An 18037-nucleotide genomic window follows, 5' to 3' on the forward strand; every position below is an offset into this window, starting at 1 on the left:
GTCACTAGGAGTAATAATGAGTGGTGCCACTCCCATTTCCACCCCTTGCTTCCTGGAACCATGAATCTTGGCTATGGGAGAAAGAGCGCCATATATTGGACACTGGTTTAGAGAGTATACAGCCTCCTGGAGAACATTGTCCCAACCCTGCAAGGTATTGCCACCTAGCTGGTGCCATAATTGTGTCTTTAGAAGGTCATTCCATCATTCTATCAAGCCAGCTGCTCCAGGATGAAGGGGAACATGGTAAGACCAGTGAATTCCATGAGCATGGGCCCACTGCTGCACTTCCTTTGCTGTGAAGTGAGTCCCTTGATCCGAGGCAATGCTGTGTGGGATAGCATGACAGTAGATAAGGCAATCCGTAAGTCCACGGATGGTAGTTTTGGCAGAAGCATTGTGTGCAGGGAAGGCAAATCCATATCCAGAGTAAGTGTCTATTCCGGTAAGGACAAAACGCTGCCCTTTCCATGTTTGAAGTGGTCTAATGTAATCAACTTGCTACCAGGTTGCTGGCTGATCACCTCAAGGGATGGTGCCATATCGGGGACTTAGTGTTGGTCTCTGCTGCTGGCAGATTGGGTGCTCAGCAGTGGCTGTAGCCAAGTCAGCCTTGGTGAGTGGAAGTCCATGTTGCTGGGCCCGTGCATAACCTCCATCCCTGCCACCATGGCCACTTTGTTCATGAGCCCATTGAGCAATAATGGGAGTATCTGGGGAAAGAGGATGACTGGTTTCCACAGAAAGCGTCATCCTATCCACTTGATTGTTAAAATCATCCTCTGCCGAAGTCACCCTTTGGTGAGCATTCACGTGAGACATAAATATCTTCACTTCTTTGGCCCATTCAGAGGGCTCTATCCACTACCTTTTCCCCATAAATCCCTGTCTCCAGTTTTCCAGTCGTGTTCTTTCCAAGTCCCTGACCATCCAGCCAAACCATTGGCCACAGCCCATGAATCAGTATATAGTTGCATATCTGGCCATTTCTCCTTCCAAGCAAAGTGGACAACCAAGTGCACTGCTTGAAGTTCTACCTATTAAGAGGATTTCCCTTCACCACTGTCCTTCAGGGGATGTCCCAGCAAGGGGCTGTAGTCATGCTGCTGTCCACTTTCGAGTGGTGCCTGCGTATTGCGCAGAACCGTCTATAAACCGTTTTCTCTTCCTCTGTCAACTGATCATAAGGAACTCCCCATGAGGCCATAGGTGCAGACTGGGAGATGGAAGGTAATATGACAGGAGTGGAGACCACGGGCATTTGGGCCACTTCCTCATGCAGCTTACTTGTGCCTTCAGGTCCTGATCATGTCCAGTCTTGTATATACCACTTCCATTTAATGATGGAGTGCCGTTGTGCACGTCCAACTTTATGACTTTGTGGGTCAGACAACACCCAGTACCTGATGGGCAGCTCAGGCTGCGTGGTGACTTGGTGTCCCATGGTTAAGCATTCAGTCTCTACCAATGCCCAGTAAGAAGCCAAAAGTTGTTTCTCAAAAGGAGAGTAATTATCTGCAGAGGATGGCAGGGCTTTGCTCCAAAATCCTAAGGGTCAGTGCTGTGATTCACCAATATGGGCTTGCCAAAGACTCCAAATAGCATCTCTATCTGACACTGACACTTCAAGCACCACTGGATCAGCTGGATCCACTCTAGCATGCCAGTTTCCCTAAGCCTTTGGATACTTTCTTCTACAGTATACAAAAGCAGGTCTGATACTTTGTCTTGATTTAGTGTAGGCCACCTCGTAATCCATGCTTCGGGAACCCAACGAAATAGCTATTAGAACCTTTTCTAACTTCTCTAGCTGAAACATTGAATAAACAATCTGTGCTTAGTGGACCCATATCAATAAACTCAGACTAATCCATCTTTATGTTCCTTGCACCATTATTCCACAGCCTTAATAGCCATTCCCACACATATTCCCCAGGTTCTGATTGTCATATTAGAAAATCCAAGCACAAAGGCCCAAAGTCCGTTAATTGGGGAAAAGACAGTCTCTTTAACAAATGGTGCTGGCATAACTGGATATCCATCTGGCAAAAACTGAAGCAAGACCCATACGTCACACCATGCATAAAAACTAACTCAAAATGGATCAAAGACCTAAATATAAAATTGAAAATGAGAAAGATCATGGAAGAAAAAATTGGGACAATGCTAGGAGCCCTAATACATGGCATAAACAGAATACAAACCATGAGTAACAATGCAAAAACACCAGAAGAGAAACCAGATAACTGGGAGCTTCTAAAAATCAAACACTTATGCTCATCAAAAGACTTCACTGAAAGAGTAAAAAGACAACCTACAGACTGGGAAAAAAATTTTGGCTATGACAAATCCGATCAGCATCTAATCTCTAAAATCTACAAGATCCTGCAAAACCTCAACAACAAAAATACAAATAACACAATTAAAAAACAGGCAGAGGATATGAACAGGCACTTTGCCAAAGAAGACATTCTGGTGGCTAAGAGACACATGAAGAAATGCTCACGATCATTAGCCATTAGAGAAATGCAAATCGAAACTGCAACGAGATACCATCTCACCCCAACAAAGCTAGCATTAATCCAAACAACACAAAATAATAAATATTGGAGAGGTTGTGGAGAGAATGGAACACTTATGCGATGTTGGTGGGAATGTAAAATGGTACAACCACTTTGAAAATCAATTTGGCACTTCCTTAAAAAGCTAGAAATAGAAGTAGCATACGATCCAGCAATCCCGCTCCTTGGAATATACCCTAGAGAAATAAGAGCCATCACATGAATAGATATATGTATACCCATGTTCATTGCAGCACTGTTCACGGTAGCAAAAACATGGAAATAACCTAGGTGCCCACCAATGGATGAATGGATAAACAAATTTTGGTATATTCACACAATGGAATACTACACAATGGTAAAGAACAACAATGAATCTGTGAAAAACCTTATAACATGGAGGAATCTGGAAGGCATTATGCTGAGTGAATTTAGTCAGTCACAAGGGGACAAATATTGTATAAGACCACTATTATATGAACTCAAGAAAAGGTTTAAACACAGAAGAAAACATTATTTGATGGTTATGAGGGCGGGGAGGGAGGGAGAGGGTTATTCACTAACTAGATAGCAGACAAGAATTATCTTAGGTAAAGGGAAGGACAGCACACACTAGAGGGGAAGTCAGCACAACTGGACTAAACCAAAAGCTAAGAAGTATCCTGAATACAACCAAACACTTCTAGGGACAAAGTAGCAGGGGCGGAGGTTGGGGGACCATGCTTTCAGGGGACATCTAGGTCAATTGGTATAACAAAGTTTATTAAGAAAATGTTCTGCATCCTACTTTGGTGAGTGGCATCTGGGATCTTAAAAGCTAGCGAGCAGCCATCTAAGATGCATCAATTGGTCCCAGCCTACCTGGAGTAAAGGAAAATGAAGAACACCAAAGTCACAAGGAAAACATTAGCCCAAGATACAGAAAGGGCCACATAAACCAGAGACTGCAACAGCCTGAGACCAGAAGATCTAGATGGTACCCAGCTATCACCAATGACCGCCCTAACAGGGAAAACGACAGAGAGTCCCTGTTGGAGCAGGAGAAAAGTGGGGTGCAGAACTCAAATTCTAGTGAAAAGACCAGACTTAACGGTCTGACTGAGACTGAAGGAACCCCAGAGAGCATGGCCCCCGGACTCTGCATATCAGCACTAAGACCATTTCCAAGGCCAACACTTCAGTCAAAGATTAGACTGGACTCTGGGGCATAAAATGGTACTCGTGAAGAGTGTTCTTCTTAGCTCAAGTACATACATGAGACTAAATGGGCAGCTCCTGTCTAGAGGTGAGATAAGAACGCAGAGAGGGTCAGGAGCTGGTTGAATGGACATGGGAAATCAGGGGTGGAAAGGAGGTATATGCTGTCACAGTATAGGGAGAACAATTAGGGTCACATAACAGTGTATAAATTTTTGTGTAAGAGACTAACTTGAATTGTAAACTTTCACTTAAAGTACAGTAAAATAAAATTTAAAAAAAGAAAAGTCAAGCAATTCTTTTAGAGTGTAGCATACCTCCTCCCAAAAGGGTCACCTTTTGGGGCTCGCTGGGACTTAAGTCTAGTTTTAGGTCTAGAAGCCAGAATCAGTAGTGTGGAATTGTTTTGAGAACATTCAGCATTGTCTTGTAAAGTGTCTTCCTCGGGCAATGCCCCAGGCAATGATTCAGGCAAGGGCTCTTTAGTGGCAGCTGGGCTAGGGCTAATCTTACTAGATGGGAGTGGAGGGGCTCATGGTTTTTCTGGGCAGGGTGGTTTAGCAGACAAACATAAGGTGATCTCTTCAGATGGGAGTGGTTCTGCTGGCAGGAGTGATTCAATGGAATTGAGGGGCTCAGTGTCCCCAGCTTCCAATTATCTGCCCATATGTCCTCATCCCAAATTTCAGGATCCCATTTCTTCCTAATCAATGCCCTCACTTTAACTTCAGACACCTCTCAAGGTTAGCAGTTTAGCTGGCATTGTAATTCAACCACTCTTACAATAAGACTCTGGGTTTGGTTTTCGGCAATTTCAGCTCTGTTACTGCAAGAAATAAGGCTTTCTTTCAAAGCACAAGTGGAAGCCTTGAGGTCATGTGTGCGGCACTTGAGCTTTGACTCTGAAGCCCTGAGTGCATCTCTTTTGCCAGTTTGTCTAGCAGAAGTAGGACTGACCAACCAGCTTTCTTATACTTCTCATTCTGACAAAACTGTAGAAAGATTTCACACGTGTTCACCCCAAGCCTCACCTTTAAACCAATACCTGATCTGCTGGTGGTGATATTTTGCATATTTGTATTGCCACATCATGCCATGGATTAGCAGTGCCCTCTTTACTACTGAAAGCAGGGTCATCATTATCTTTAAGAGTAACCAGACTTGAGAACCAATTTAGAAAATTCATCCTTACACTTTTATTTCTCTAGAACCACTCTCCATACCAAATGTCTTAGGCTGGGCTCTCTAGAGAAGCAAAACCAGTAAAGTGTATAAATATATATATAGAGAGATTTATATCAAAGAAACAGCTCACACAATTGTAGAGGCTGGAATGTCCCAAGTCTGTGAATTAGGAAAGAGGCTTCTCCTGATTCACGTAGCTGCCGGGGCTGGTGAACCCAGGATCAGCAGGTCAGAGAGCAGGGCTCCACCACAGGTAGCGAAGACCAGTGAATCCCAAGATCGGCAGATAAGCTGATAGCTCAAGTCCCAAGAACCAGAGGTCAGACGAACAGGAGGCAGCTGCAGGATCCAGAGCAGGCAAAAAGCCAGACATCTGCTTATATTTGGATGCAGGCCACACCCCCAAGGAAACTCCCTTTCAACTGGTTGGCTACTCCAGCAGATTCAGTCATGGGAGTGATCACATATAAACACTTAGAATCATGGTCCAGCTAAGCTGACACACAATCGTAACTATCACAGCCATGATTCCCAGTATTTTTTGGTTGTCCACCATTTTGTGATCTGATGTGATTATCCTATGTGTTGTAAATCCTAACCTCTATGATGTTAATGAGACTGAATTAGAGGCAGTTATGTTAATGAGGCAGGAATCAATCTACAGGATTAGGCTGTATCTTGAGTCAGTCTCTTTTGAGATATAAAAGAGAGAATGAATGCAATGCCCTTCCTCTTCAATTTGCCATTCCTGGCATAGTAGACCATATGATTTTCTGATTCAAAATGGCCAATACCAGTCCCTTTTTTTTCTTTATAATTTTTTTTTTTTTTTATTGTACTTTAGATGAAGGTTTACAGAACAAGTGGTTTCTCATTGAACAGTATACATATTGTTTTCTGACATTGGTTAACAACCCCACGACATGTCAACAGTCTCCCTTCTCAACATTGAGTTCCCTATTACCAGCTTTCCTGTCCCCTCCTGCCTTCTAGTCCTTGTCCCTGTGCTGTTGTGCCCCATTAGTCTCATTTTGTTTTATGGACCTGTCTAATCTTTGGCTGAAGGGTGAACCTCGGGAGTGACTCCATTACTGTGTGAAAAGGGTGCCTGGGGGCTGTACTCTCAGAGTTTCTCCAGTCTCTGTCAGGCCAGTAAGTCTAGTCTTTTTTTGTAAGTTAGAATTTTGTTCTACATTTTTCTCCAGCTCTGTCCAGGACCCTCTGTTGTGATCACAGTCAGAGCAGTCAGTAGTGGTAGGTATTATTGGTCGTGGTGTATTATTATTTTTTTGATATGATGCTGAATTCTGTTGGCTAGAATTTTGTTAAGAATTTTTGCATCTATATTCATGAGATATTGGTCTATAATTTTCTCTTTTTGTGGTATCTTTGCCTGGTTTTGGTATCAGGGTTATGCTGGCTTCATAGAGTGAATTCGGAAGTGTTGCTTCCTTTTCTGTGTTCTGAAATAGTTTGAGTAGTACTGGTGTAAGCTCTTCTCTGAATGTTTGAGAAAATTCTCCAGTGAAGCCATCTGGGCCAGGGCTTTTTTTTTTTTTTTGTTAGAAGTTTTTAAATTAACTTTTCAATCTCTTTTCTTGTTACCGGTCTGTTCAGATTTTCAACATCACTTTGTGTTAGTTTGGGTAGGTAGTGTGTTTCTAGAAATTTATCCATTTCCTCTGGGTTTTCAAATTTGTTGGAGTATAGTTTTTCCTAATACTCTGTTATGATCCTTTTTATTTCAGTTGGGTCTGTTGTAATGTCCCCCATTTCATTTCTTATCTGGGTAATTTGAGTTCTCTTTTTCTTTTGTCAGTTTGGTCAGTAGTTTGTCAATTTTCTTGATCCTTTCAAAGAACCAACTTTTGGTTTTATTGATTCTTTCTATTGTTTTTCTATCTTGTATTTCATTTATTTCTACTCTGATCTTTATCATTTCCTTTCTTTTGATGGCTGTGGGCTTTTCTGCTGTTCTCTTTCTATTTGTTTGAGTTGTGTAGTTAATGTTTTGACTTTGTTCCTTTCTTCTTTTTTGATGTGTGCATCTATTGCTATAAATTGTCCTCTGAGGACTGCCTTTGCTGTGTCCCAAATGTTTTAGTTCGATGTGTTTTCATCTCGTTTGATTCTAGGATTTTTTGATTCCATCTCTGATTTCTTCTATTACCCAGTGGTTTGTAAGCAGGGTGTTATTCAGTTTCCATGAAAGTGATTTTTTTTTTTCCTTGCTTTTCCTGTTGTTAATTTCTACCTTGAGGTGTTGTGGTCAGAGAAGATACTTTGTATTATCTCAATGTTTTGCAATGTTTTGGGTTTTGTTGAGGGTTTCTCTGTGGCCTAAGATGTGGTCTATTCTGGAGAATGTTCCATGTGCACTGGAAAAGAATGTGTATTTTGCAGCTGATGGGTGGAGTGTTCTATGTATGTCTATGGAGTCAGGTTGGTTGATTGTGCCCTTTAGATCTTCTGTATCTTTGTTGAGTTTCTTTCTAGATGTTCAGTCCTTTACGGAGAGTGGTGTGTTGAAGTCTCTTATTATTGTGGAACTGTCAGTTTCTTTTTACAGTGCTGTTAGAGTTTGTTTTGTGTATTTTGGAGCCCTGTCATTAGTTGCATAGATGTTCATTATGGTTATGTCTTGATGCTGTATCATCCCTTTAATCATGATATAGTGCCCTTCTTTGTCTTTTATGGTGGATTTTGTTTTAAAGTCTATTTTATCTGAGATTATTATTGCCACTCCTGCTCTTTTTTGGTAGCTGTTTGCTTGATATATCTTTTTCGATACTTTGATTTTTAGTATATTTACATCTTTGTTTCTAAGGTGTGTCTCTTGTAGATAGCATATTGATGGATCCTGTTTTTTTTATCCATTCTGTCACTCTCCATCTCTTTATGGGTGCATTTAGGCCATTTACCTTGAGTGTAATTATTAATAGGTGTGAGTTTATTGCTGTCATTTTTTAGTGCTTTTTCTTTGTTCCTCTTACTCTCCTGTGCTGAATTCCTTTTGTTTGTTGATTTTTTTTTTCATTTCTTTTATTTTTGTAGATTTTGTTTTTACTGAGACTTTATGTTTTTCTTCTTTAGTTTGACGAGTAGGTTTGTTAACTTTTTTTGTGGTTACCTTGAAATTTACCCTTATCTGCCTAGATTTGACCCAATCTCTTATTACTTGGTATCGCCTTGCCTTCGTCTCCATTCGTAGGTTCTATACTGACACCGTTTATCCCTCCTTTGTTGTTCTGATGTTATTGCCATTTACAGATTAACCTCTCTGGTTCCCTGTTGTAATTCTTTTGGTTTTGGATAGTCCTTGAGAGTTCATTTCCTAGGTTGGTATCTGGCTGCAATACCAGTCCATTTCAGCTCATTAATGCCTAGGATATTGATGTTTATGCATTCCATTTCATTTTTGACTATTTCCAATTTTCCTAGGTTCATACTTGGTACGTTCTATGTTCCAATTATTAACTGATGTTTGCAGCTGTTTCTTCTCATTTTGAGTCGTGCCACATCAGCAAATGAAATGTATCAGTATAGACTCACGTATGTTTACTTATACTTTGGGTTATAATCCAATACTGATGTTATTTATTTTTCTTGCTCACAACGTTCTCATCCTTTGTGTTTTCAGCACTTTGTCTTTCTGGCACTACATGATGCTCCAGGTCCATCTCATAATTCTCTACCCTGGCCCTAGGATCAACCATTTCTCCAAGGAGAATGGGATTTAGAAACCAAGGTTTGGATTCTGGATGAGCAACAAAATGTTCCTATTTTGAGACTTCTTTTCTCTCTCTCTCTCAAAGCTTTTAGGATCTGTTTTTTGTCTCTACTGTTCTGAAATTTCACATTGATGGGAGTAGGTGTGAGTCTTCATTCATCTATTGTGCTGGGCACTTGGTGAGCCCTCTCAAACTAGAAACTCATGTCCTTCACTACTGGGAAATGTTTTGGGTTATTTTCTTTAAAATTCTTGCTCTTCATTTTCTGTTTTCTTTCTGAAATGTGTATTATTCAGATGTCACATCTCCCAGACCAATCCTCTAATTTTTCTTGTTTTCCATCTCCTGCTGTGTCTTTTTTTCCCTACTTTCTGTAGAATTAGCTTACGTTTTTCTTCCAGCCTTTTGGCTGACTTTCTCATTCCTAAATTTTCCAGTTTTCAAGCGCTTTCTTTTTTTGTGCTTTGAATATTCCTTTGTCATAACTTCTTGTTCTTAATTCATGAACATGACATTTTATTTTATATCTCTAAAGATATCATTGGAAGTTGACACTTTTAAAAATACATTTACTGTCATTTTGGGGCCACGGCAAGTTAGTGGAAGTTGATACTCATGTTCCCACCAGCATTTTGCCCCAGTATATTGCAGTTACTTTTTTCAAAGTCAGTGTCCCATTAAGCTATGAGCTCGATGCTTGACCTGGAGTAGACATGTGGTGGGTACTCAGATATGGTTGAATTAAGGGGTTTATGCACACGGTAATTGTAAGTCATAAGAACTTTTTAGCAGGGGAGGAGCATAATCAATATGCATTTTATAAAGGTCCCTAGTGGTAGATACAGGATTAATGGAAAGAGGTAATGCTGAAGCCTGAAAGATAAATCAGGTGAGAAATGATGAGGACGTTTGGCCAATATGTGTGAAAAATTATTGTTCTTTAATTTTCCATCTATAAAATTGGACATTAATCCTGCTTGCCTTATGGAACTATTGTGAAAATGAAGTAAGATATGGGAAAATCCCTTGTAAATGAAAACATAAAACATTATTGTAAATGTAAGGTATTATCACTGACTTCTATGGCTCCATAGAAAAGCAGCAATCTATATATTTTGAAATAAAGTAATTATATAAACGTATTGCTTTAATATTTGTATGCAAAATAATGTCATTAAAATTATACATGAGTACTGTATTCTAAAACAGATTTTAACTCATATTTTGTATTGTTTTAACTTTAGCACAGAAGTTGGGCCTATTTGAACCTCCTCCATTGCCACTATCAACAGATGAATGGGAAAAAGTGAAACAAAGATCCATAACAGAAGGGGATTCTCTGCATCCGTGCCCGATCTGTAAAGAAGAGTTTGAACTTCATCCCCAGGTGTTTAGCATGAAGATCAGATAAATGAGTTCAGTGAAGCTGTTTTCTAGTGACTAGACACTGAACTGGGGCTTAAGATCCCAGGCTTCTTTTTTCCGGTTTCATCCTCCTATGTGACCCTTAAACCCTTACATTTTCTTCTCCATTAATTAAAGGGTGTGTGTAAGAAAGAGCTAAAAGCCCTCAGGAAACTGTTTTATTTGCCAAATCATATTCATTTTCAAGTTTTCAAAAGTTTGTACAAAGAAATTCTTGCATTCTGCTAGCCCTAAACAATTGAAAAGTAGGGAAGCAACTGATGTGAGAATACAGAGAAGCACTTTTATCGCAGGGCAGGCAAGAAGAATTTTTAAGTTGTTTTGTGAATTGGGATCATAGGAGAAAAGAAGGAAAAAAAAAAAAAAAACGAAACCTGTACTTGATGTCTCCAAGGAATTTGTAGAAGAATCTTTAAGAAAAGTAAAATCTTTTAATAATTTTTATTTGTGAAACTTTACTGTAGTAATATTGGTGGCGTTAACCTGGATTTATAGATAGTATGTAATCCATGTTGTAGGTTTTTTTCTATACATATTTTGTCAACCTAAGCAAATTGTAATCTCCTGGAAATTAGAGACACTTATATTCTTAGAATTATTTTTAGAGCCAATGGTTGTCCTAGAATGATTTCCCACAGTGTGTAATTATGCTTGCTACATAGCAGGCACTCAGATATTTGCCGAAAAAATACAGCAAGTATAGTTAAAACTAGGCTTAGACTTCACAGCCTGGAAACCTCAGGCTTTGCTCACTACCCTGGACAGAAACTCTCAACCTTCATTTGTTTTATTAAGTTTCATCATTAAGAAGTAAGTTCACAATCATAAAATATTTGTGTTTTAACTATTTTGAATTCACAGTTTATTTTAAATGTAGTTATATTCCAGTTTTCCATCAGGATCTAGTCTGACATATGTGAAAGTTGAGGATTTTGGAAAGATTTTAACCTTTAAACAACCGAATTGCCATCCAGAATAATGTAGAGTTGCAGTATAGCAGAAGAGTTAATAAAGCTACAAGGAATCTTCTGGGCCTCAGCAACTTCTTTATTAATTATACTATAAATATTTAGCATGATTGTTTATATGAAGAATGAAAACTTAAAGTTGAATATCTTAAGGGGGAATCAGGATGTATCCTGCTCAATGTTTCTTCCACTGTATGTTTTTTATACATTTCTCACTAAATTCTGTTACTTTTGTTTAGTTGTAGAGGTAAACACTATTCTCTTTATTTTGCATTTCTAGTTTTGTTCCTTTTTTAGGTTTTTCCTTAATTATAACAAAAGTTCGTATTTCCCCAACATTTATGATTTCAGAATGCTTTCAGTTAATCTCATATGTCCCTGAGGAGGTATTATGCCCATTTAACTGTTGAGGAAATGAATAATTCAAGTGATCACAATAGGCCAGCTGAAAGCATTATGGTAGAGTCCAGTTGGAATTTAATCCTAACTTCTGGGACATTTTTAGTGTATTTGCCACCGCTTTATAATTTATTTTTGCTGTGTCGGACAATATTTGCCAATAGCAAATATTAATGGACACTTAAAAGTATATTATTTTAAATATGTTGTTGTTGTTAGGTGTCGTTGGGTCAGTTCCGGCTCATAGCGACCCTACGTACAACAGAATGAAACACTGCCTGGTCTTGTGCCATCTTCACGATCATTACTATGTTTGAGCTCATTGTTGGCAGCCATTGTGTCAGTCCATCTCATTGAGGGTCTTCCTCTTCTTCACTGACCCTGTACTTCACCAAGCATGATGTCCTTTTCCAGGGACTGGTACCTCCTAATAACATGTCCGAAGTACATGAGATGAAGTCTTGCCATCCTCACTTCTAAGAAGTACTCTGGTTGTACTTCTTCCAAGACAAATTTATTCATTCTTCTGACAACCCATGGTATATTCAGATATACAGAATATAGTGTGATTCAATATAGTTTGTCAAATAATCTTTTTAATAAAATTCTTTGAAAGATTATAAAGAATGAGTAATTGAGTATACAAAAGATTGCTATTAGATTAAATGGTGATTAAAAAAAAGGATCCATATTACTGAGTTTATCCAGTTTAAACTTACTATTGGCAGTAAGTTTCAAAAACGGGTTTTAGAACTTTCTGAGTTCTCTTTTTATTCTAACGTTTCTTCCTTTCTTCCCATTTAAGAAAAAAGTATGGATTGCATGAAAGCAGGTTTTAAAACTGGAAAGATTTACCAAAATCAGGCTGCCTAGGTAGACCTGAGATTTAAATCTTAACTAGAGAGTGTTAAAGAATACACTCATTAAAGTCAGATTATTGAGAAAAATCTCTTTGTCTGCTGCCACCCCTTCCTTAGTCCCACAAGTTTCCTGAACTTTCTTCTCTTAAGGGACGGAAAAAAGCCAGTGTAGCTGAAAGCTTCTCCTTCATCTGGGCTGGCTGCTGGCCACTGAGCCTTTGTTTTTGCCAGCTCAGTAGCACATACTGGTTGTTCTGGTTTCACGCCTTCCTTGGTTCTTCTTTCCTCAAAGAACCAACTACGTTTTTCTTTAATTCAGTCTAAGCTTCTGTCTTTTGTCACAGCCCAGAAAGAATATCACTATTTGGTGGTGACTTTGGGTCACAGAAAGGTGAAGTTTTCTTGTGCGCACACTTTCACTGCTTTTAAAAAACAAGTGATTCCTACGGCTTCATAATTTATGCTATTTAAATTTAACAGTGTCAGAATTATCTTAATAAAACTGATTTTTAAAAAAAAAAAAGAGTGTAATTTGGCTGAACAAAGCAGTAAAAAAAGGTATTAACATTTCCCTGCTTCCTCCTCTTAACACCGCACATCCTTTGTCCCAAGTCCTTCTTCTTCTCCCCCCCAGTTAGCACGCACCCATGTCATCTACCCAGGAGGTATATCCATTTCTTATTGTTTCCTTTTTAACTATACACTCATTTTAATGGCTTTGTATCAAACTTCATATGTTTATTTGATGTGTTATATTGTTGTTAACTTTGTTTCTTGTTTATATATTTGTGTATAAGCACTAAATATAAATATCAAGGTTATTAATCAACTCTTAGTTTTTCAAAAGAAACAACACAGCTTACCTTTTGCGCATTCAGAATTTTTCTTTTAATTAATGCATTTATGTGCCCCGCTTTTAAACTAATTCAAACTTCAAACATTTTTTCTTGTTTTCTCATGAACAGGTGCTGCTTTCATGTTCCCATGTATTTCACAGAGTAAGTAAATCCTATTTTAACTCCTATAATAAAGTATGCAATACATCACTCTTGTAACTTAAAGAAATCTAGCCTAGTCTTACTCATTCGAAAGTCTCCTAAAAAGTGCCATTTATTTTATCCAAAGCACCATTTATAGTTAGAAACATGACTTTAGGCTACAGTACAATTCATCCTGTTTTCAAAATTATGAATTTTATGTGACAAAAGAACCACAGATGTTTGTATAGCAGATTGTTGTTAATAATGTACATCAAAGTGAATGATAGCTTAATGCAGCTGATTTAACTGCGTGTTAGTCTTACACACAAAGATGATTTACCTTTACATTAGTTGGTTTTCAGAGGTTTTTGATGTATCTGCATGTATATTCTTGTAAAATTTCATTTTTGGAACAGGTTTCGTGAGGAAGGTGTTAACATCTGATGAAACTTCTCCACTTCATAATCTAAATTGGACCAAGTCTCATAATTATGAGAGAAAAGAACACTATAATTACATTAGACATAGAAACGTTGTTTATAAGTAATTACTCATAAAATTTTAAGTGAAATGTTTTTCTTCAGGCATGCCTTCAGGCTTTTGAAAAGTTCACAAATAAAAAAACCTGCCCTCTCTGTAGAAAGAACCAGTATCAAACCAGAGTGATTCATGATGGAGCCCGGTTATTCAAAGTCAAGTGTGCAACAAGGTAAGAATTGCCTCAGCAAATCAGTCATGGTTCCAACCTAATTAGGAAAAAACTGTACTGCAACATAAAAGTATATATTTAGAAACCAAGCTAATAATAACTCATTTTAAAAAGGTATAGGGATTTTGTCTGTCCTCTTGGCTGCCATAATCTCCCTACTGTCTTGCACAGTACCTGACTTATCTAAGTACTGAAATATTTGTTAAAATAAAATCATCAGGGTTTAGTTATTTTCAGATGTCTGTGTTTTAGGATCCAAGCCTGTTGGAGAGGACATATTGTTAGAAAGTGGTACCAAAACCTGAGGAAAACTATACCACCCAAAGATGCCAAATTAAGGAAAAAATTCTTTGAAGAAAAGGTAGGTATAGATGATTAATTCTTCAGATGTAAACCCACCCAGTAGCTCTGCAGGAGAAAGGCCTAGCGATGTGCTTCTGCAAAGATTACAGCCAAGAAAACCCTATGGGGCAGTTCTCCTCTGTCACATGGGGTGGCTATGAGTGAGATTTGACTTGATGACACACAGCAACAGTCCCTATATAGAGTTTTTAGTCGTCAGCAATAATGCAAGTGATTCATCTGGGGTCAATAAGGGTAACAGAGGCAATAAAACTTGGAGACTAACTTCATTTTTAGGACTTTTTAAAATGGTTGAGATGCTGCAAAAAGTACTATTCCCCATAAGCTGGCTTTCCAGCCTGGATGGTGAATTTCATAGAGGTATACTTTTAGATTTTTTTTTCTAGTTAAATCATAAAACATATAAAATTGGAATAAAGGTAAATTCAAAAGCTGTTATATGGCCAGTTCCTGCTGTGTTTAAATAAACTAATCTCTTCAGATGGAAACAAGCTTAAGGTTTTCACATTCTCTGAACTGTAAATAAATGAAGATATTAGATTTATATCTTGTAATAATGGTGAAAATGGAAGGAAAAATAAAGCCCTCACAATGCTACAGTTTTATTGAGGGTCTCCTGGGCCCTCTTGGGATCATTAATATGTAAGAGTTTTAGTTACAAATAACTTCAGTTTTTACCCTTTCTTTTAACTGCTTTTCATTTTTTATGTTTTTTGTTGTTGTTGTTATTTAATAATTTCCTATTACTAGTACCTAATGCTTTATTTAATCTCTAACCCATACAAAGAGCCCTGGTGGCAGAGTGGTTAAGTGCTCGGCTGCTAACCAAAACGTTGATAGTTTAAATCCACCAGCTGCTCCATGGGAGGAAGATGTGACAGACTGCTTCCATAAAGATTACAGCCTTGGAAACCCTATGGAGCAGTTCTACTCTGTCCTATAGTGTCACTATAGTCGGAATCAGTTCAACAGCAATGAGGTTTTTAACCCCGTATACAAGGGAGAAGGTGTGGCATAGTAGAAGGGATGCATACTTCGGAGCTGACGCACCTGGGTTCAAATCCCAGTTCTACCCTCCTTAGCTTTGTGGCTTCAGGCAACTAACAGCTGCTCCAAGCCTCAGTTTCCTCATCTGTCATATGAAAGTAATAATTTCTAACTTGCAGTGTTGTTCTAAGAATTACATGCCATATTTATAAAAGTCCAGCACACGGTGCTATTGTGTTAGTTGCCATCGAGTCAATTCAGACTTATGGCTACCCCATGTGTGCAGAGTAGAACTGCTCCATAGGGTTTTCAAGGTTGTAGTTTTTGGAAGCAGATCACCAAGCCTTACTTCTGAGGTGCTTCTGGGTGGGTTTGAACTGCCACCTTTTCAGCTATTAGTTGAGTGCTTAACTGTTTGCGCCACCCAGGGACTCCTTAGCACACAGTAGGCACCCCAAAATTTATATTTATTATAAATACTAATGTATTGTTCAAGTTAATCTTTATGTTAATTATTTTAGATTTAGTGATATTATTTTAATTTTTTATAACAGCACGATATAAGGGTCGCTATGAGTCGGAATCAACTCAACAGCAACAGGTTTTGGTTTTCTGATGTAAGGGTAGAGTGTTCCCACCTACTATTAGTACCACTAAGACTCCTTATAGTCACGCTTTTTCTATGGAAGTATTGTTTGCATTTATGTAGATCTTTTCTAAACCTATTTGTTTTTTTAGCCTGCCCTCCCATTTGGAATAATAACTGATAGGAAGTTACTCTTTATAAAGTGGTCCTTTCCTCCTCTCCGCCCCCCAGTTATTACTTCCTTTAGCTTTTGAGGAGTCCTGGTGGCGCAGTAGTTAAGAGCTCAGCTGCTAACCGAAAGGTTGACAGTTCGAATCCACCAGCTGCTCCTTAGAAACTCTATGGAGTTCTACTCTGTCCTATAAGGTCGCTATGAGTCAGAATTGACTTGACAGCAACGAGTTTGGGTTTTGTCAGTAAGCTTGGTTCTGTGCTTTGGGTGAACAAGTTTATGTTGACCCCAGTCAGATGCTGCAGGGTCTTACGTTTCCAGGCTGATGTGTCCTCACATGGCAGTCTCTTCACCTTGTTGTCACTTTACTAAGCCTGGCATGAGGGGGCTTCTTTAAAGTGTCCCAGAACTTCATAGGAAGACTAAAAGTAAATGAATGTAGGCTTGGCTATAAAGCAGTATGATAATATTTATCTCTAATACCTTCACTGATGACTTAAGTAATTTTTCCAAGCCATGTAGTTATCAGTATGTACAAAAGAAAATCAGAATCCTGGCTTACTGTGAAGTTATTATGCTTCACATTTAATCAAGAAAATATACTTGAGGAGTTCCGGCAAAATGGCGCTCTAGGCAGAAGCACCACACCATCCCTCCACGGCAAAGATCCGAAAAACTAAGCCGAACAAAGAATACAATAATCCTGAAACCCTAAAACATCAAATGAAGAGAGAAAGAACTCAGCCAAGCACCAAATGGAGTGAGAAAACTGACAGAGAACAGAGAGCGAGGAGAGATTCATGCGGAGGTCCCCCACCAGCTAACACAGCGTGGATCCGCCATCTTGGACTCCTATCGGAGACCAGCAAACAGGGGGTACGAGAAAGCAGCCTCACGGAGCGTCCAGCGGGAGAGAAAATAACCGGTAATTTGCGATATACACTTTCCCACCCCCCAACCTTCTTCACCCCCACTCGGCTTCCTCTGCTTCCCGTGGCCACAATCTCTTCACCAGGAAACACTGGCTGCTTGGATTCCACACACCCGAACGGGCCGGCTCTCTGAGTGCCATTTGTTGGCTGCTGTTGTTGCTTTTTTTTTTCCACTTCTTTTGATTTCTTCCTTACCTCTCACCACCTCCCCCTCCTTTCACTCAAATACCTGGCTCCGTGTACCATCTTTGCTTCTTCCTCAGGGGCTGCAGAGCTCCGGTGATTTGTGATATACGCTTTCCCACTCCCTACACTTCTTCTCCCCTGCTCGGCCCCCTCTGCTTCCCGTGGACACAGTCTCTTGTCCGAGAAACATGAGCCTCCACTAGCTGGCTCTCTGACTGCCATTTGTTGGCTGCTAGTGTTGCTTTTTTTCCTGCTTCTTTTGATTTCTTCCTTACCTCTCACCACCTCCCCCTCCTTTCGCTCAAATACCTGGCTCCGTGCGCCATGTTTGCTTCTTCCTGAAAGGCTGTACAGGATGGTTCCAATAGGCGTCCAAAATAAAACAGCAGATGACTTTCCAGTGGAAGAAAATGCACTACAACTACCTGATAGGGAATTCAAATCTCTAATACTCAGAATTCTCCAAGAGCTGAGGCAAAAAGCTGACAAACATGGGGAAAACATAGACAAATCCATGGAAAATATGGACAAAAATTTGGAAGAATTCAGGAAAATAATGCAGGAACAAAATGGCAAAATAAATTTACAACTAGAAATTATACAAAGACAACAATTAGAAATCCAAAAGATAAACAACAAGATTTCAGAAATGGACGATGTCATAGAGGAGCTGAGAAGCAGATTTGAAACGGTGGAAAACACGGTCAGTGGAATTGAAGACAAACACTTGGATACAACTCTGTTTCAGGAAAACTCAGAAAAAAGAACAAAGAAAAATGAAGAGACCCTGAGAGTT

At 39.1% G+C, this 18037-nt stretch overlaps 1 protein-coding gene across 1 annotated transcript in view; it reads left to right on the forward strand.

Moving 5' to 3' along the window:
• Positions 1–18037, forward strand: part of RNF32 (ring finger protein 32) — a 51240-nt gene that overhangs the window by 14665 nt on the left and 18538 nt on the right. Inside the window, exons 3-6 of the mRNA XM_004372787.2 lie at positions 9919–10061; positions 13292–13324; positions 13891–14015; positions 14268–14376. Coding sequence (XP_004372844.1) covers positions 9919–10061; positions 13292–13324; positions 13891–14015; positions 14268–14376 — 410 coding nt within the window. The remainder of the gene's footprint in view (positions 1–9918; positions 10062–13291; positions 13325–13890; positions 14016–14267; positions 14377–18037) is intronic.

The sequence above is a fragment of the Trichechus manatus genome, unplaced genomic scaffold (genome assembly GCF_000243295.1).
Source record: "Trichechus manatus latirostris isolate Lorelei unplaced genomic scaffold, TriManLat1.0 scaffold00020, whole genome shotgun sequence".
Taxonomy (NCBI): domain Eukaryota; kingdom Metazoa; phylum Chordata; class Mammalia; order Sirenia; family Trichechidae; genus Trichechus; species Trichechus manatus.